The 19,496-nt window shown below is 40.5% G+C and overlaps 1 protein-coding gene across 1 annotated transcript; it reads left to right on the forward strand.

The window, feature by feature from the left end:
- Positions 1–10,933: 10,933 nt before the first annotated feature.
- LOC306805937 (doublesex- and mab-3-related transcription factor B1-like) lies at positions 10,934–17,790 on the forward strand. Its single transcript, XM_079314256.1, has 4 exons — positions 10,934–11,520; positions 13,089–13,321; positions 13,873–14,017; positions 16,682–17,790. Exons 1-4 carry the CDS (start codon positions 11,142–11,144, stop codon positions 16,750–16,752), a joined length of 828 nt encoding a protein of 275 aa, XP_079170382.1. The 5' UTR covers positions 10,934–11,141; the 3' UTR covers positions 16,753–17,790.
- Positions 17,791–19,496: the final 1,706 nt, after the last annotated feature.

The following is a 19,496-nucleotide window of genomic DNA, read 5'->3' on the forward strand; positions in this document are numbered from 1 at the left end:
CCCTCACATCAAAATGGCGGCTGCGCTGAAGGGCGGGAAGGGCACTGTGAGGGGAGAGAGCTGTGCCCTCACACCTCTGCCCTCACATCAAAATGGCGGCTGCGCTGCATGGCAGGAAGGGCACTGTGAGGAAGGCCAAGGCAGAGCTCTCTGCTGCTGCAACACTACATTCTTTAAATGGAACTCCTGCTTTTGTTTGATCCAGACTTTCATGGTGCAGGCACAAAGAACAGTCATTAGTGAGGGCACCCAGGCCTCAAAGCTGCAACATGAACAGAGGAGCTCTGCTTGCCCCCGGTGAGTTTGAGGGGCTGAATATGGGGAGTCATCCACCCTTGTGGTTCCCTCCACAGCATTCTGACTAAAATTTCCACATAATCCATGCCCATCTTCCATGTTTACATTGAACCTTTTTTTCTTTCAGAAAATGCCTGAGTTGAGGATGTTCTTTGTCTTTCAAGTCAAGTCACTCTGGCACTTGAAAAGACTTCGTGGAGCACTGAAGTTTAGAAAAAGAATGTGAGCATATACTAAACCCCTCCTTTTAAGTCTTCTCAGAAACGATGCTTTTAGCCATCACTATTTATGCCTCTATCTGCACATGTATTACATACAAACACCACCTGCCTGCACGTGAACATCTGTGAGCCAGATTCTGTCCTGCTGGAAATGCACACTGGTATGATTCCTTCATGAGTTGTTGGTTGATTCTTTTTTTGTTTTTCTTTTTCTTTTTGCTTTTGATAGTACTTTTATAAATTTAGTGCAATTTCATTAAACTTAGTAAAGCTTTTTTTTACTCTGCTGAGAAGTGAGAGCTGACTCTTCTGTATTATGTCAGTCTGAAATGACCGATCATACATAAGGTCAGATTTTGTCTTTAATAATTTTTGTTTACAATAATCTTTACTGAAAAGAGATGGATATCAACCTGTTTCTTCTTTCTTCTGGCTTAACACTGCCTAAACTGAATATCCAGCAGACTTGTTCTACAGTATTTCATTGCTGATTGCCAGCTAGACAGGTGAACTCTTTCTAGGTAACAAGTCTGTTGTTTCCTTTTTTCATTTATGTTTATGTATTTAATTAACAATATATTCCTATATTCTGGAAGTTTTCTTATCAGCATAAAGAAATTAAAAATATAAATTCAGTCCTCCTACAGGTCCCACATAAATTTTATTTTCTATTAATCCTCTACTGTAGTACTGATCTGAATTAGGCTGAAAACCCTGAGCAGACTATCTCTCATTTTCACTTCATTCTGTAAATTCTGTCAATAGCCACCATTATTTTTTCTGTTCTCTCTTTCACTTTTTTTTCTAAATTATTTAAATTTACTCCATTTGCAGTCTGTCTTCCTTCACCACATAATCTGTTCTTCATCATTTTGTTATGCTTTTTCTGCTGTAAACCCCACTGTCATCGTGGAAACCAGTGTAGAAGTGAGACACTTTCACATCTACAATTGCCAAGTTCAAACCAAGAAAATTAATAACTTTGAAACCTGTACATAGTTTTCTGCCAGGTACCCAGCCTTGCAATTTCTCCTAATTTGCCTGTTATTAAGTATAGAGTAAGTAAAGTTTGTACATCTGTGAAGTTGTAATTCCCAAAAAAGCCTTACTCTGTCCTGTGGAGCTTGGAGGGATGCAGTGCAGGCTCCTAAATTAAATACTCTGACAACAGAATGAAATCCCTAATCCTGCAAGTCATTTAATTGCAGTGTTTCCTGTTCAGTTCTGCCATTTGTACTTCACAAAATCAAGTTATTTTCAGACATATTTGCATTCTAAACAGGGTATGGTCTGATAGTAGTGACATGCCACAGAACTATTATATGCATGGATGTGTAACTGTTTCTTTCGTTTCACAGTAAAGTTTATATATCAAATTGGTTGTAAAAAAACCACACAAATCCTAAAAATATGGGGTTTTAATTATTTTTGCAAACCCATAATAATTCACATAGAACTGCAATTTATCAAAGGACTTATATTATGAAAATAAATCCCAGTAAGAATTTCTTTGTCAGGGGCTTGGTAATTAAAGGTAAAACTATCCACAAAAAAAATTGTAGCATGTAAATGTAACATGTTAATGTAAATATAGATATTGAAATTATTATATGCAAGGGGAAAAAAAGTGCTTAAAGCACTGAGATTGGAAGGACAGGATAATCTCTGTCCCTGGGTTCTGAAAGAACTGGCACATGAAATTGCATGTCCAGCAGCAAGAATTTTGAATAAAGCTGCTGACTGGTAGCAGAGCACTGCTGAAAAGCAAACCCCTCGGCAGAATTTCAGAAAGGAGAGAAAAGAATAATCAGAAAACATTAGAGTGACCTCAACAGTATTCAAGAATCTAGAAGGCTTTTCCTTTAGGAAAAACATCCATGTGAGTAGAAAAAAGATGGAAAATGGGACAAAATGCAAGCCAAGTTTACCAAAGGTGAAGCAGGTTGAGTATCTCTGTTGATTAAAACCATTGCTTTAATCACTAGAAAGTGATGCAGGTAAGATCTATAAGGCTTCTGCAGAGAAAGTTGTGAATAAAATGCTAAAGCAGGAAATACCTTTGTTGTGTGGCAGAGGAATTGTTTTCTCAAGGGAGAATATTATTGTAATTCTTGAAGGATCAATATTGGAATCTGCCTTATTTAATATTTGCAGTAATGACTGGCACAAAAAAGTATGCTAATGAAATTCTGCAGAAAGCAAACACTGAGAGATAATACTAACACAGAAGAGGATTAAAGGCTCAAATAGGAAAGAAATAGATACTGTGACAAATGAAATAACAGAAATGGAATGAAATTTAAAAGCATGTAATGCATGTATGAAAAACCAATAGCAGGAGCTCAGCACTGGAAACCAAACACATGACAGATCCATTAGTTGAACATAGGCTACCTGTAAGTCACTCCTGTGAGGACATCTCTGGCAAAGCTGGACACAATCCTAAAATATTTTAGGTCTGGTACTGCTAATAAATATGGGAAAATATTAGTACAACTGCACAAGGCATTCCTGAAATCTCATGTCAAACATTTGTTTTTATTCTCCATGTCTGAGTGCTAGGACAGGTGGAAATGTATTGTAAAAATGGGAAAGCTTCTCTTACTGAGATAATGGAGGTAGTTCATCTTCTTTCCCCAGACTTATTATCAGAGCATTAAAAATCTCTAATATTTACCAGTTCACCATTTTGAATCACAAGACTGCTGGATAGATCAATTTCATGGTAATGTGGCAAATAAATCAATACTAAAATATGTAATTTTGCAAGGATGACTGCCTAATTACTTTCCCTTAAAGATCCACTTTATAATAAATAAAGTTACACTTTATTTACTAACTCAACACAAATATTCATTATAATCTCTATTTTTTATAGCAAGGGAAACTTCTTTAGATAAGATTTCCTACAGACAAGGATGGTTTTATTTGTTTTTTAACAATTTGTTTCTAAAAGGGTAACACTTAACAAATAACACTTGATAAAAGTGTAGATTAAGATCTGTGTACTGACTGAGACTTGTCTGAATTAAGAACAGACACAAATATTTTATTTTAGTTATGATGTTGTCTTGTTTTTTTATTACAGAAAATTAATTATTTTTCTTTCACCTTTTGTAAAAGATAGATATTGTGTCTAGTTGGTGCATGTATTACATCTACTCTTCTATCTCTGGTTAACAATTTAAAATGCAGTACAGATTTGTACAGTTCAGGCATGTATAGATTTTCTATTAAAGAACAGGAATCCTTTGGATACCTGCCAGTAAACAATCTGTGAACATTTCTGCCAAATGCAAATAAGAGTCACTATCATTAACACTTCAAACTTAAGAATACATTGTGCTCAACAGTACCAAACTTGCTTGGTTTTGTATGAGTTATGATGTAAAGAATGCTAACATAAAAGACAAATATTGTTAATATGCAATTTAAATAAATGTTGTACACACATTTACAGATACACACTTTATTCAGGAACACTCATCTTTATGTGAATGTATTAATGCACTTTATTTTGTGTATTCATGTTAGTGCTTTCATTCCATTACATATTGAAAGATAAATCTTATATTAAGTATGTGAGGAAGTTTACTGTAATATTGAAAAACACTGTGCTCCAGGTGAACATTTTCAGATTCATTATACAGGGAAAACAGGCATCATATGTTAAGGGAATCCTAATAAACCTTAAGACAACATTCCTGTTGTGTGCAAATGGATTAGAGTGTGTAATCTGTGGGCTCAAACTGCTTTGAAAGGAAACTCACCTTGGGGAATAAGGACACTTCTGGAGGTAGAGGCTGAGGATGGCTGAGACAGAACTCAGTGTTCCCAATGAATGGGACACAGTGATTTAAATCCACTGGATTATTGCCCTGGAATGTCAAAGCAGGCATACCACTCCTCCTGCCAGAAATGCAGCTCCTGAAATGCAGCTTAAATGTTTTGATAAGACTTCAACCGTCCAGTATTTCATTTTAAATAAAAATATGTGTGTTTGCTGGTGCTGGTATTTTAAAGTTGATGATACACATTAGAAAGAGCACTGCTGCTGTTCTGCCAAAACCAGGGATCACTAAGCGGGATCATTGCTCATCATCACCCAGCAGGTCCCATGACTTCCCACCACTGCAGGCCTTGTATTTCCTGTTATTCCATGAGCACACAACAGGCTGGGAAAGCAGAGGCCTGAGAGGTTCCTCTCAGCTGTGCTCTGGGTGGGTCAATGCCACATGTCCTGAGCTGAACAAGGGCCTGCCTGCAGCAGCACGGCTGTGGAGGTCAATCTTACAGCACAACCCTGCAGCTACACACAACCTTTTGTGACAGTCGCATCCCACAGCTCCAGGGAAATTGAAGAGATGATTTGGTGTCTTTTTCTATTTGTTTTCTGGTGTTGATCAAACTAAACTCTCCTGACCTAAAATCGAGTTTGGTTTAGATTCAAAGGAAATATTGCTAACAACCTGTTGTCTGATACTGTTATTTCTATGCTTCATAATAACTAATCTTACAAGTATTTCCATTTATTGTGATGAAAGATAGTCTGATGTCATGATCACAAACTATGAAATGCCAAGGAAATGTGTCTCATTGGTTTCCCTCTTGTTTCTGCAGTGAAAATACTTTAGTATGGCTTCACACCTGTGCATGTTTATCATCGTATCTGCCAAAGCTGCTGGTCATCTGTCTGCTACTTTCATGTCTTCTTTGTCCAAAATCTCTGCTGCCTCAGGTGATTTGCAGTCCACTATAGAGTAAGTAGACCTCTTTTTTAATTTGCTGCATCAAGGAGGTAGAAAAGAGAATGATGCCCTATCAATGCATTGACTTTATTTCCTATTCCACTGTTCACTTTTTACATTGTGTTAGTGGAACTTCGGAGTTCCAGGAGCCAGCTAAGGTAGGTCACCAACACATTTCATGTTGGGAAGAGAGAAATGCAAGTTGTCTTAACATACCAAGGACATAAGTCTGGCAGGGCAGGAGAGCCTTACTCTCACTTTGGAGACAGGCAACTTAACTATGCTCATATTTGCAAAAGTCCTCTGCCATGAAAATATGTCTCCAATATATGTACATATACTGTATATATAATCTGCAAGGTTCTATGAAATTGGAAAAGTTATCTTGTCTTTGTCCATAGAAAAATGTTATGGAAATAATGAAGGAAAGGAATGCTTTTTAAACAGCCTTCAGTGTAGCTGGCTGGAATGAGCTAATGCAAATTCATCACTGCTAGTGCTTGCACTCTCTTCCCCACTATAAACCAGTTTCTCTCTGACATACAGGTTTAAGGTGCCAGCAAGAGGCTTTATCATCTCACTGGAAGTCTATCAGTTCCCAGAATCATCCCCAAAGACCAGTTGATGTTCTATTGGTGTGAGTACCAGAAATCAATTTTAGCATGCATGCCAGAGATTAATCATCACTAATGTTGTCTGTTCTATCTCCAAATTAAACATTTGCATGATAGGCTCTCATTCTATGCTGGTAAGTAACTACTATTTGGTAATTTCATCTTTATTGGCTTCACTGAAGTCTCTGTGAAGGGTCCAGGCTGAAGAGGAAGAAATTCTGGCAAACAGAATTTTATTTATTTTGCATTGTTTAAGTTACTTCAGATATTCTGAAATCTAATTCAGATGTGAGGCGGAGAAATGCATTTCGAAAATGTGAGATATGTACCAGTGTTGACAATCACAAATGGAATCCTGCCAACAGCAAGTACACTTGATGTTTGTAGTGGTCATTCATCTGTTTTTTGCCTTATCCATCTATTAGCATTGCTTTAGGCTTGCTGACAAGGTAATATGACAATTTCAACATGAAATAGGTGCTAAGCAAAGATGACTCTAAATGGGCCACCTACTTACTGTGGAGAGTGTGACTGTTTCTGCATGACATCCTTTTTTTGCTGTTTGGGAGAATTCAATTGTGATTTTCTGTTCTTTGTGCCTAAGATAATATGACAAGAACTATAGCTGTGGGGAAGGAGAATGAGGACTCTGGATTAGAAATGTGTTTATTTCTCTAGGCAGAGGACTGATGGACAAGCTGAGTGGCAACCAGTATAAAACTCACTAAATTTGGGAAGTTACTGAAGTACAATGGTGCTGTAACTAAGGCACCCCTGCAGCTGCTATAGACTACCAGAGTGGACTATTCTTTGGGTTTTCACTTACTGTTTTCTGTTAATGCCTACAAAGGTGACCTTCTAAACAAACAAAATATTTTTTCTGAAGGGATTTTTTTTTCTTAGACATAGAAAAATAAGCAAACAATCAAACTTCGATTAGTTAGTTATCGCAAACTGACTAAACAATTCCCACAGGAGTTTTTTACCACAGATCTAATTTTTTCTAGGTCGGGATCTTTAAACACCTTATCACTTATTTGGGGAAAGCACACATGTGCGTGTGTGTGTGTGAGTGTGTGTGTGTCTGTCTCATTATTTTCCCCTTAATACATTTTATTTCCTGCTTATATGAGAGGTGTACTGATGCAGAATAAGAACTGCTACGTGTTTGGTTTCCTTGCCGGGGTTGATTTCCCTCCAGCTCTACTCCACCCTTCTGGAACTCATGAAATAACCAGACCACAGAATTTCCAGTTTAATCGCTATTTATTTTCTCTTAAATAAATATCTTGTTACAATAAACAAACATCAGTGTTGCTAATAAAGTCTCTGCTGTTGATATTTAAGAACTCTTATATATTAAAAATATACTCAATTTTAAGTTCTCAATATTTATTTTTAGTTAAAGAAAACAGAAGTGCTTATATAACTTTGATACATTTTTAAGACTCCATAAACTCCATCCAATTTTCTCTGATCACAGCACAGTTTCACCTTTTTGATAGATGAGTCAAGATCTAATTGTGCTCTGTTGAAACTTTTAAATACAACAACCATAAGCCCTCCCCATACACCTCAGTGGAATTCCTGCTTGCATTACAGAAGACAAAATTTTAAAATAAAGGAATTGATGCTGAAAGACAATTGAAAAGCTAAATCTGTTTATTTTAATTTAAAGAATTTAACTGATTTAAAATTGATTTAACACTGATTTAATTGATTTAAAACTGATTTAACAGATTTAAAAAAGGTGTAACCCAAACACATTTCAGCCATTTCAAATTTTAAGGTAGAGTATTATTATACTGCACTGTTTCTACACTGCACTTTTTCCAACGTATTAAAAAAATGTTTACTACAGTACAATTTCACCCTGATTAGAAAAGTGGAAAACACAGTGTACAGAACTGACTGGAAGAAGTTTATTCATTGTCATGTAGGCTTGCTCTGGGCAGGATCAGACAACCTTGTGAGCTTGTCAGCAGAGAGCTGAGCCCTGAAGTTCTGTGGCAGCACTGATGGATGTGTGCTGCTGTGAGCTCAGCAGTGAGAGGGGATTTGGTACTGCAGGCCAGACAGAAGATCTTGGAAATATTTTCATGTTTTTTATAAGGAGCTTCCAACTATGAAGATGCTAAATATGCTACTTCTTAAAATGATATTCTGGGACAGGTGAAGGTGAGAGTTCTTCTTGGGCAGTTCTGCCTCTGCAGGTAAATCTCCACATGTCAATTCTGCCCTGACTGAGCTGCTAGCACAGTTCTACACAGCTATAATGGAGAAGACCTGGTCATAGTACTACTATATCAATTTTTATATAATGACTTATGCTGGATACTTCCATACTGCACAATGGCATACTTCCAAACTACAAAGATAAAAAGATAATTTTTAAATAGAAGATTTTACCTTCATATGTGATGTCTTAAAAATTGGAAAGATACTCTTGATTTTTATGTATAAGAAAATGTATTTCCAACCAAGTGTGGAAATATTTATTAATGGAGATCTCAGACTGAACAAATTTCTTGATTAAGTTGTTGTTGCTCTCTGAAATGTCAGAATTATTTTCTTACCACAGAATAATTTTCTAGCCAAAAAACATTTACTATATGAATATTAGCTGGAAAATCTGAGAAGGAAGAAAAAAACCCCAATTTTCTGCTATTCATTTTTAAAGCAGTCTTTTGATTTGTTCCCTTTTAGCTAAGTCATTGTTTTTCCTCACTGTTTTGTGTACAAAGCAGCCTGCATACCAAAACCACACACTTTATATGATCCAGAAGTTGGAAAGGAGTAGAGATATTGTTGCTATTTATTTCAATAGCATAAAGTCAGCAGGTTGCCTTCCTTTCATTTTTGCAAGATAATAATTCCTATAAATGCTACTTGAACACACAACTCTTATTGGGCCTCATTTTCTTACAAATATGAACAAAGGAGAAATTTATAATAGACATGAAACTGCATCCACATACAAGTCTATACTTCATTCCAAAAATGTATTTTGAATTTTTTCTATCTTCTTTCTGTTATGGTTTTTACAGTGTGTGATTAGGCTAACTCAAATATATTTACAAAAAATTACAGGATTGACGTAACAGAATTCTTTGAACTGCCTGCAGAAATAAGGATTTACCTCACAAGCAAAGTAAAATGTTCACTTTTCTACAAAAAGCAAGTCTAGTTATGATTGAAACAAATTATATGGAGAGTATAATACGTCCTGAATGTTTAGGTGAACTTGTTCAAAAGAAAAATCCATATGACTTTGAAAGATATGGTTTAATTAGTGGAGAAACTGGTACAGCCCATGGCTGGTACACCATTTCAGAAAAAGAAATAAATTTCTGTGTATGAAGAATGTCTTGAAGAATAGTATCATGTGACTGAGAATAGAAAATTACTGGGGAAAATGCATATAGCCTACCTTTCCCTCAGTATCCAAATGAACACAGATTGGGTATCTATGAAAAGATATAATTACAGTTTTTTTAAAATGTGCCATCTATCCTCTTTCATTCTACAGCTAAATCAGCACATCCCAAGTACACAGCAAAAATACAGACCATAAAATTAGGAATATTTTATCTGTCTGTAATACAGAGTCAATGTTTATAATGAATACAGGAAGATCAAGGCCTTGGCACAGGCGAGCAGCTGCACAGAGGAGCAGCTTCCATTGAAGGCACATCAAGCAAGTGCCCTTCTGAGCTGGGAAGGAATGGGAGCACACACATGCCCATGCACACGATGCTGGCTCTCCACACCAGGCTTCAGAAGCCATCTTGGGGAAGCAGCTGCGGGCACTCCTGTGAGAGCAGGCACAGCATCTCTGGCTGCACCTGGAGCACAGACACAGCCGAGAGTCCTCCAGAGAGCAGCTGCCAAAGGCTCAGCCTGCCACTGGCACAGTGAAATCTGCAGGCTGGGACTGGCACTGAGGGGTCGAGAGACTGGGTGCATTTGAGGATTTGGGTCTGAATTGCTTTCAAGTGCAAGTCTGGGCTCCTGTGCTGGTATTGCACTTACAAATCATCTCCCCAGAAGGCATAATCCTACTGGAAACCTGCAGTAGCTAAGGACAAAGTCCTCCCTACTGGGTCTTTCGCAAAGTGAGAAGCCTGAAATCTCTGCTGAGCTTTGGTGGGCACAGGGACTGGCTGCTCACTGCAAACAAGATTTGTTGCCACAGCACACTGTTGCCAAATCCTAACGGGCGTGCTCTGCTGGGGTCTCACCCCCCAAGATGTTGAAGGGTGCGTCAGGCTTTGCAGGATTGCTTGCACCAAGGGAAGGGCTTCTGCCAGGTTCTGTGAAACAAACTCCATTGCAGTTAGAATTGTTTCAGAGCAAACAGATAGATGTTACCTGGTTCTCTTAAAACTTATTAGAAACCTTCACCACTACTTGCTGAATAATTCTTGTGGTGCTCTTTTTAACATAGAAGCTATTGCCACCTTAAGATTTTAAAACAGCTATGTATAGGTAAGAAAAGCCAGCAGTGTTGCAAAGTCGGGAGTTTTCTCCTGAAATGGGCTACTGTGTAAACCATGGGTTTGCAGCTACCAGCAGTAACAAATAACAAGTGATTTCAAAGCAATACTAGAACTGGAGCGTTCCTGTATTTCTAATTGTAAGCTTGTCATTTTTCACAGAGAATAAGGAATTCTGAGAAAAAGAGACAGGTCTCTGGAATGACATATGCTTTCCACTTTCGTCTTAGTACCTTCTTTTGAAAAACAGAATGATGAAAGTGCTCTTTTTCTACTGAGGCAGTCATTCCTCCTCAACAACAGAAGCATGCTGCAAATTGGAAACAAAACGGGACTGCAGCCCCGTGCATATTAAAAGCGAATGCATGAGAGCTGTGAAAGTGGGTGGAAATGTTAAAGTGCCAAAGGGGAAAATTATCTTTTAGGGCACTACTATAATGGCCGGCCCATTCACTTCCCTGCACGACGGGCCCATCCACACGCCCAGCCAGCCCAGCACAGGGCGCTGCACCGCCCAGGGCTCCGTGCCCCCCCGCAGCTCCGGCAGGCTCAGCCCCCCGCGGCTCCGCTCGGTCCCGCCCGCACCAAAGGCTGCAGGGGGTGCCGGGGGAGGCTGTGCCCTGGAGCAGGGCAGGGAGCCCACAAAACCCGGGCATTCCCCACGCGCCCCTTGGGCCCTTCTGCCCGGGCTGCTACACCCCAGGCCGCTCCCTGTCCCATACAAGAGCCCGGGGAAGGGGAAGAGCCTGGCCGGGGGGCGATGCCATGGAGGCGGCCGAGGCCACGGCCAAGGCGCTGCGGGCACCCAAGTGCTCCCGCTGCCGCAACCACGGCTTCGTGGTGCCCGTCAAGGGCCACGCCGGGCACTGCCGCTGGAAGCTGTGCCTGTGCGAGAAGTGCTCGCTCATCTCCGAGCGGCAGAAGATCATGGCAGCGCAGAAGGCGCTGAGGCAGCAGGAGACGGAGCTGCCGGGCCGGGCGGGCGCGGAGCCCGTTCCGTCGGGCGAGGGCCCCGGGGCGGCGGCGCGGCAGGACGGAGCGCCCGACCACTGCAGCCATGAGAGGAAGAAGGGCAACCAGCCCGACATCGGCGGCAAGGGCACGGCAGCCTGGGGGCCACCGCCGCCTCCCTTCAGGGACGACGGTAAGGATTGTCCCCAAAGTCTCTTCCCAGCATCTTCCTCTGTCCTTTCCCCTGTCAAACGTGCCGCCTTTCGCTGGTTGCTCAGGCTCCGCTGCCCGAGAGCCGCTCCCGCTGTCGGTGCCGCTCTCCCTCCCGGGGGCACTGCGCTCCATGGGCGCTGTGCGGCCCCAGCGCGGGCGGGAACAGCGTGCGCAGCCTCGCCGCCCTCTGCGGGCTCCAGCCTCATCGAAGTGGCTTTCACCAAGAGGGAGATTAGCCTGGGAGTGCAACCAAACTGGGTCTGCGCCGCGTGTTTTTCTGAGTGCTGCCACAGTGTTCATAAACTCACCGGCACAAAATTCCAGCAGCAAAAATGCAAAAAGTTCAGTGATGGCATATAAATAGGTACGGTACTGCTGTGTCTGGCTGAAGCCAGCATTTTATGCTTGCACTGTAAAAGAAAAAGATCTTTTCACCGTAATTCATACCTGTAGCAAAAATTAAATTTGGCTCGGATGACTTGAAGTGAACGTGCATTTGGTATTTAAGAGCAGGGAATAAACCTCTCAGGTGGAGCAGTTGTATGGTTTGTCATCTCATAGATTGCTTCCTTTAATAGAGTATTTCACGTGACCTGTTTAATTTATTTTAGTAGCTCCATTCTATTACTATAAGAATGTTGCAGAAATTCTTACTGATAGCAGTAGTCATGAATCTGAGTCTCTGAAGAGTTGGCAGCCTGCAAGACAAAATGTTGTCCTGAGAAGCCCAGGGAAAAGACTTAGTTTGGACATCTGTAATCCCCAGAGAATACTGTCAGTAACTTCCCTTTTTTAGCTTTGTTTTGGAATATAAGTATGTTTATAGATTACAGTAGCTATACAGATGTCTGTCAGTCCTTCCCTTCACATTTCTAACTTGCTGATCAACTTCAAAGAAAGATTAGACACAAATTATAGCACTCCAGAGGTAAACTATTCAAAAGAAATTCTTTGCCTTCTCTGCCAATTAGAGGATGGGGCAGGTAAGAAGGACCCTATTTACATTGAAATAACCACTTTATTTCTTTTCCTTAGAGTTCAGAGATGCCATATAAGATTCAAGATGCAAGGTAAAAAGTGAAGTAACTGATTTCTGCTTCTGAAGTTGTTTGTATATGACCCTAAAACTGAGCATGCTGCAAATTAACCTAAGAAGTGACAGATAGGACTACATTTTTAGAACACTAGAAAGTTAGAACTCTGCCATTTCTGTGGAATTTTAAGTACCATTAGAGTCAAAAGTTAGGGTAGGTTGTTTTGTTCTTGCTGAGGTACCGAAAAGAGTAAGCTTCTGCAGCCAGTGCTTTACTAAGGACAAACTTTACAGCATACAAAAGAGAAAAGAATGCAAAATAACTGCATTACAGTGTCATGTGCTGTACCTTAGTTCCTGAAAAAATCACAAAATCAATTCATGGGGAGCTAAACCTGAAACCAAAGGACCAGATTCTCCTGTCTGAGAGTGGAATTTGTTCCTGCAGCTATTTCTATGTAACTCCATAAAATTACATGGATAATTTTGTTTGCTCTTTTCTCATTGTTTCCTAGCTCACCCTGCTTTTCCTCCAGAATATGTCGTCAACCCAGAATATCTGGAGAGAGAAATCCCCAAAGTGTACCCTGGGTGTTCTGGGGTGTATCCTTACCACCCATTTCCCCTGGGATTTGCCATCAATGAGTCAAGCAGTGGGGAAGCACCATCACCTCCAGGGATATCACTTCAGAGAGGATTCAGACACATTCCTAGCAGCTATGTGCCAGGGAATGCAACCACTGTATCTGTGAGTAGCAGACTTTTAATTACTTGTGTTAATACTGCCTTTTAGCTGCCTTTTCTGTTCAAGTAACCATGAAGAGTCATTCTTCTTATCAGTTACTTCATTGCATTTTGATGCATCACTGAAGAAAACATTAGCAAATGATGATGTTAATAATCTGACCTGCTTTCAGTGGAATTCATCAGTTGATGTTAAGGTAGGGTGATCTGCCTCAATATGATAAACAATAGATTTATTATGCTTGTGTAGAAATTCCCTGTCACGTTTTAGGGGTTACTGAGAAAGAGGATGGCTGCTCCTGATTTAAACCAATTACTCCAATGAGATGCCAAAACAGGTGACAAGGACTTAAAAGGTCAGTTTTGCTCTGACATGGTCTGAGAAGTTCTTGCTCCTCCGTTGTGCCATGGTACCCATGCACAGGCTTTCCACATGCCAGTGTGTGCACAGACACGGTACCATATGGACAAAAACCCAGAAATGGTCTGGTAATGCACATGGATCCTGGAGAGAGTCTGTAGATGGAAGGTGATCTGTTCCATGTGTTTCCACAGGTTCCAGATGGAGCTGGAGATTTCCCTCAAGGATATTACACTCCTCTGCATCAGTTCATCCCATCAAGTTTTCTGACAGGGATTCATTACATCCCAGCTCCAGTTTCACTGAACATCCTGGCTGAAACAACCAAGGAAGTACATGGTAAGGAAGTACAAGATTCACTGTTGGCCTGGTTTCAATATCTAACCCCAGAGATGGATACCCAAGAGACCCTGATCCCATCTAGTTTTGACCTCTGTGATTGAAGCCAGGCCTGAAGTCCTGACTCCTGGGACAGGGACTAATACTTACCATGAATAATATGAAATTTCTTGCTTATCTGAAAATGCTAGATTTTAATTGGTGGAAAAGAAAGGTTGAATCTTCAAAATCTCAGATTCCCTCGGGATTTTAAATTTCTGTCATAGATTAAGTCTTTGTGCCCCTCTATTTTAGATCTGTTTCATGTACTGTGCCTGCATGTGGATGTGTTTGTGATGATATTTGCAAGTTTTTCATTTGGCTGCAGCTAAGCTGTGACCACAAGAGGGTAGAGCTGCTCAGAGAATTAACCACTGCAAATAGCCAGTTCTAGTTTAATTTTTTTTTAATTTTAAACTTTTTAAAATGCAGATAAATAAATACAACTTTCTTCCTCTTTTTGAACATGAGAACAAAAAATCATTATGCTAACTGTTTATGAAATAGATCACAATAATCACACTCTGAAAAATCAAGGGGGAGGAGAATTAAGAGAAGTAGAATGATCTCATCTGAACTGAAAAGATGGTGGTGATGGTTATGTGGGACAAAATATAAATTGGAGGTTTTCGGCCTGATTTCTCAACAACATAAGGCTCATGCAGCCTCCTTTTCTGATAATGTCAGTCCTCTCATAACTCTTCTAGCCATTAGCTATTTTCAGCCAAACACATCTGTTGTGATCACATGCCTATACAATATTGATGTGCAGGGGAAGCAGATGCCTCTCACTGAAGCATTTGCTTGCAGCCACGTTGTGGTGTTGGGCTGGCTGTCACCCTGCACTCAGTCCCTCACTGGTGTGTGTCCCTGGGCCAGCCACCAAGTGCTGCCAGTCAGCCCAGCAGTGGGGACACATCCCCCGAGCACTCAGGGCATCCCTGCTCCTTGTTTGGCTGGAAAGCCAAAGAAAAGGAAGCAGGAGTTGTGGTGGACAAGGGGAATATGGAGAATATGGCAGTATGGGGGTGTACAGATATTGTAGAAGTGTAAAGTTATTTTAAGATACTGGTAAAGGCACTGTTGTGCTGGAGGTGAGGTAATACGGGTAAGTTTGAGGGGAAGAGAGGAAAACAAGGGCTAGTCTGCAAATCCAGAAGTGTGTGAGGATTAGTGGGCTTTGTGATTTGGAGAGGACAAAAACCTGGGGGATGCTGCAGTGGCAGAGAATGTGTAGGGAGATGTAGCTTTTCTGTTGGACTCTGAGGGAATGGGCAGGAATTGGGAGTAGCACACAAACATGGGGGACATGGATTGAAGTTGCAATAGTGTGTGAGGGAAACAGAAAATCCAGTCCTGCATTGGTAGAGTGAAGTTGTACTGGCCAAAAACTGATGAAAACAGGAACTGGATAGAGAAGAAACACCAGTGGAACAGCCTCCCCCAGGGAGCAAAATACCATCTAATGACCTCAACACACACCAGGGGAATCACAGCCCAGGCACAGCGCCATAGGAAACAATGCATCATGGATTGTGTTGCTCAGAAAACAATCCAGTTTCCTTAATGCTATGGAGAAAGTAGAAATTAAGTCTACTGCATAGCACTTGTGCTCCAGGATATGCAGGAATTGGCAATTGTAACCCAGGGAGGGGGGATAATTCTGTATGAGGTCATACAAAATAGCCTGGCAGTAGAAGATGCAGATGTAAAGGGAAGAGTGAAATAAATAAATTCTTCCTGGAATTCAAGATGCTTGAAGAAAGAGAAAAGCTGTAATGTGTAGTGCATAAGGATGTGTTAGGATTGCACAATGTCTTTGTTTTTCAAAATGGAACTGACTCCAACCTGCAGTTAAACTTGGGAACATCCTTTCTCCAGAAACCTCCAGAACTGAGGTGAAATGGGCTTTCTGGCAAAACTGTTGCAGGAAGATGGATATAGAAAGCTGTCACCTAGCAGGGCAACAGCTGGTGAGGAGAAGTGTCTGTGATCTCTGCCCAGAAGGAAATCTCAGATAAAAACAAAAATGAAAAACTCACAAGGCTTACCTGAAAGAGATGTTCCTAGGGTAGAAGATGTTTCCAGAAAGATTTGAGTTAATAATTTACAGGAGTGGTGTGAAGTATAGACATGTTGTTACACAATTCCATGCAGTATTGACTGGTAGTGTTACAGAGATTAGACAAAACAAACACAAGATATGTCCAGTAAAACAGCCAATACAGCATCTGATGGTAGACTGACTGCAAATGGTTGGCTTTCTAAAAGAGCAAGACACAGAAAACCAAAACCCAGGTTGCCCATGAAGAGATGAGGGAGTTTTTCATGCAAATTGCCACATAAATACTTTATAAAATAAAAATCTCTAGATGGATCTGAAAAAAGGATTATGAACTGTCTGTCAAGGCCTTTGAGAATCCACAGAAGTGTTAAAAAGGCATGGCATAGGTTCACTGTAGGAAAGTGGGCAGAAGTGCCTGCCTCATTCTTCTACTCAAGTGCAGCTTCAAATGTGGAAATGTGATTGATTCCAGGTGTAACAAGAACTGAAACAGAGGGTTTCAGGGTTTTTTGCTTCTTTGTTTTTGTTTAACTCTGACATTTTTCTATTCTTCATTTTAGCTACTGAAACTGACAGTGAGGATTCAGGAGTTGTTCATGAACATGGCCAAACTCCTTCTTCCTCAGAATAAACAAGAAGAAACCAATCTGTATATTATACACAATAAATGGGCTGGAGAAGAGCTGAGAGCAGGCAGCACTGTTTTCATTCCTGAGTGTTAGTTAATGAGGGTAGAGTGACACTTAATCACTGAGCAGTCACAACAGCCAGAAGGGGATTAGTCCCCTGCCTCACTTTATGATCAATGTTTGAGCTACCAGGCTCACAGCTCTGCCTCCCAAGCACTACAAAGCCCATGTTCCTAAAAGGTTTTCCAGTGGATGCAACAAATGATTATGACTCCAGATTTGTTCCTCTGCTGAGGATACCCAGACCATCATGGTCTCTGAGCCTTGTGCATTCTGCAGCATTTTCATGTTCATGACAGTAGTCAGAAAGATGTTTGTATCAGTTTGCTGTATAGGAAATCTGGTTCTGAATGTTACAGAAGAGTTAAGTGATGTGGAGCCTGAAGACTGTGGGAGAGAGGATGTGGAGACAGCCTGGGTTGCTGATGCACTTGGCTGCCTAAGAAGGTGACTGAGCAGGGGAAGGGAAGGGCATGGCAGGAATGTGTGGGAAGGCCTGGTGCCTCCACATTGTTCCTGGGTCCTTTAAGGCACCTTCTGTGTAGAATGGGGGACAAAGTTATTTGAAATCACCTCTTGTCACACAGGCTTCACATCTGACATTTTGAATATCCTTGATGATTTATACTTAATTTCAGTGTTGTTGAACTCGTGTTAGCTGAAACTGAGCAGTACTGTTTGTTTCTAAAGGGCTGCTGTAGACAGCTTTACACCTGTGTACTGGAAGTGCACTGTGGCATAGCCAAGGTGTGGAGAGATTTGCCCAGGACAAAACACCAGTTACAATAATAATTAGTCAAATCCATCCATATTATGATTGTCATGATAATCTTTAATCTAAAAGGAATGGTATATTCCTCTGTTGTTTTGCCTGGATTAATTGGTTTTGTATCAAGTGGATCAGTTGTTAATGTTTGAATAATTGGGGTGAGACTTTTGTATAATTAAAAAAGATACATTAAACTGTTGTTCTGGTTTGATGTGTGTCTGTGTGGAATTTTTCTAGCCAAATGTCAAAATGTTACCCTGAACAGCTCTGTGCAACAGAGTCATCTGGAGAGAGATTAAGGCCTCAGTATTTTTTTCTTATGTCTTTCTGCTTCTTCAGAGGTGAGCACAGTAAAATAAACAGACTTCTGATATTTGTATTAATAACTCTTTGCTCAGTGCAAGATGTAAAGAAGTTCTGCTAAGCTGAACATTTATCTTTTGTTTAATGTGGTAGATGATCTGCTGGAATGCTTTGCAGTGCAGTGTTTTGGGGCAAAAGTGAAAGTGGCAAATTTAGAACTGCCAAGAGAAAAAAAGTAAAACTAATTTATCTATAGAAAGAATCTGATGTATAACTTGTTATATTTTAGATTTACAATAGGATCTTTGCTCCCAGGAGTGTTCCAGAACTTCTGTCTGCTTGGAAAGCTCTGGATACCTCTTTCTTTTCAAAATTAAATAATAACAAATAGAAATACAAGCAGTGTGCATAAAGCCAGTTCCTCTGGATGGAAGGTTTGGTTTTCATAACATAATTTAAGAAAATAGTAATGTTCAGGATGAATACTTGAACCAGCTGCTTCCCAGATACTTTTCTAAAGTTGTCATATTGAGTGTTGCATTACACCTTAAATCTCAAAGCAAGGTGGATTGCAGCCCATTTCACTGACTGTAGGGCACAGTGACTGGAGATACATTGCACATCCAGCACTGTTTGCTCTGTTCTACTAGTGACTGCTTCCAGATTGCTGTGTCAGAATCCTTATTTTTCCTTTCCTCCACCTTTCTGAACTCTCATCAAGTGAACCAAAGCCCTTGCTTTGGCTGTTTGAAGGATGGTCTGGCACTCCCTTGCTGCATTGCTGCAGATAAATGAGCATCTCCAGAGGGATGCAGTTTAATGAAAAGCCAGAGAAAGGCAACTAATCTGAAAAGATGGAGAAGTTGGTTACTGGAGGGGGTCTAAAAGTAGAGTTTTCAGTTTTAGAATATGTCAGGTGTGGCAGAGCAGCTGTAAAACCATTACCAAACCTTGCTGCTTTATATACCTGAAGAACCAGAAGGTAACTGGGGCAAAGGGTCAATTGGTTTTCACAGAATCACCAGGTTGGGGGAGACTTTAAGATCATTGAGTCCAAGCCATGCCCTAACACCTCAAATAAACCATAGCATTGAGTGCCACATCCAATTTTTTTTAAACACATCCAGGGATGGTGACTCCACTACTTCAGCTGAGCAGCCTCTGCAGCTTTATCTCAGATCACATTTTCTCCTCTGAATTTGCCTGCTAGGTTTTCAGGGAGGAGTTTCACTTTTCAGTTTTGGTGTTTAAAAGCTACGAACCTTCAGGGCCTGCAGAGCATCAGTTAAAATAATAAAGGCACTAATTAATTGACAAGATGTTTTCACTCCAATTTAATCTGCCAGAATTTAACTCTGCCTGGAGGACATAAACTGTCTTCCCTTTCCTTTTGGTTTCCATACCTTCCAGTTCTAGCACTCATAAAGTTTTACTTAGTCTAGTGATTATTGCTGAGATGGTTTGAAAAGCAATGTGAAAACAGACACAAGTATCAAATGCATCTGTCACCTTTTTCAAGGCTTTGTGTCTTTTGCTTTCTGGTTGAAGGGGCACAATCTGACAGCAGCATTTCTACACTGACATACTGTATTTCTGATTGTTTCAAAGTCTCTC

This window comes from Erithacus rubecula, assembly GCF_903797595.1.
Source record: "Erithacus rubecula genome assembly, chromosome: 10".
In the NCBI taxonomy this organism is placed as follows: domain Eukaryota; kingdom Metazoa; phylum Chordata; class Aves; order Passeriformes; family Muscicapidae; genus Erithacus; species Erithacus rubecula.

What these genes read in the sequence shown, in the direction of transcription:
- LOC306805937 (XM_079314256.1), top strand. Translation starts at nt 11,142, where the DNA reads ATGGAGGCGGCCGAGGCCACGGCCAAGGCGCTGCGGGCACCCAAGTGC. An exon ending in GGAATGCAACCACTGTATCT is followed by an intron (nt 13,322 to 13,872) that starts GTGAGTAGCAGA and finishes GTGTTTCCACAG; the next exon opens with GTTCCAGATGGAGCTGGAGA. An exon ending in AACAACCAAGGAAGTACATG is followed by an intron (nt 14,018 to 16,681) that starts GTAAGGAAGTAC and finishes TCTTCATTTTAG; the next exon opens with CTACTGAAACTGACAGTGAG.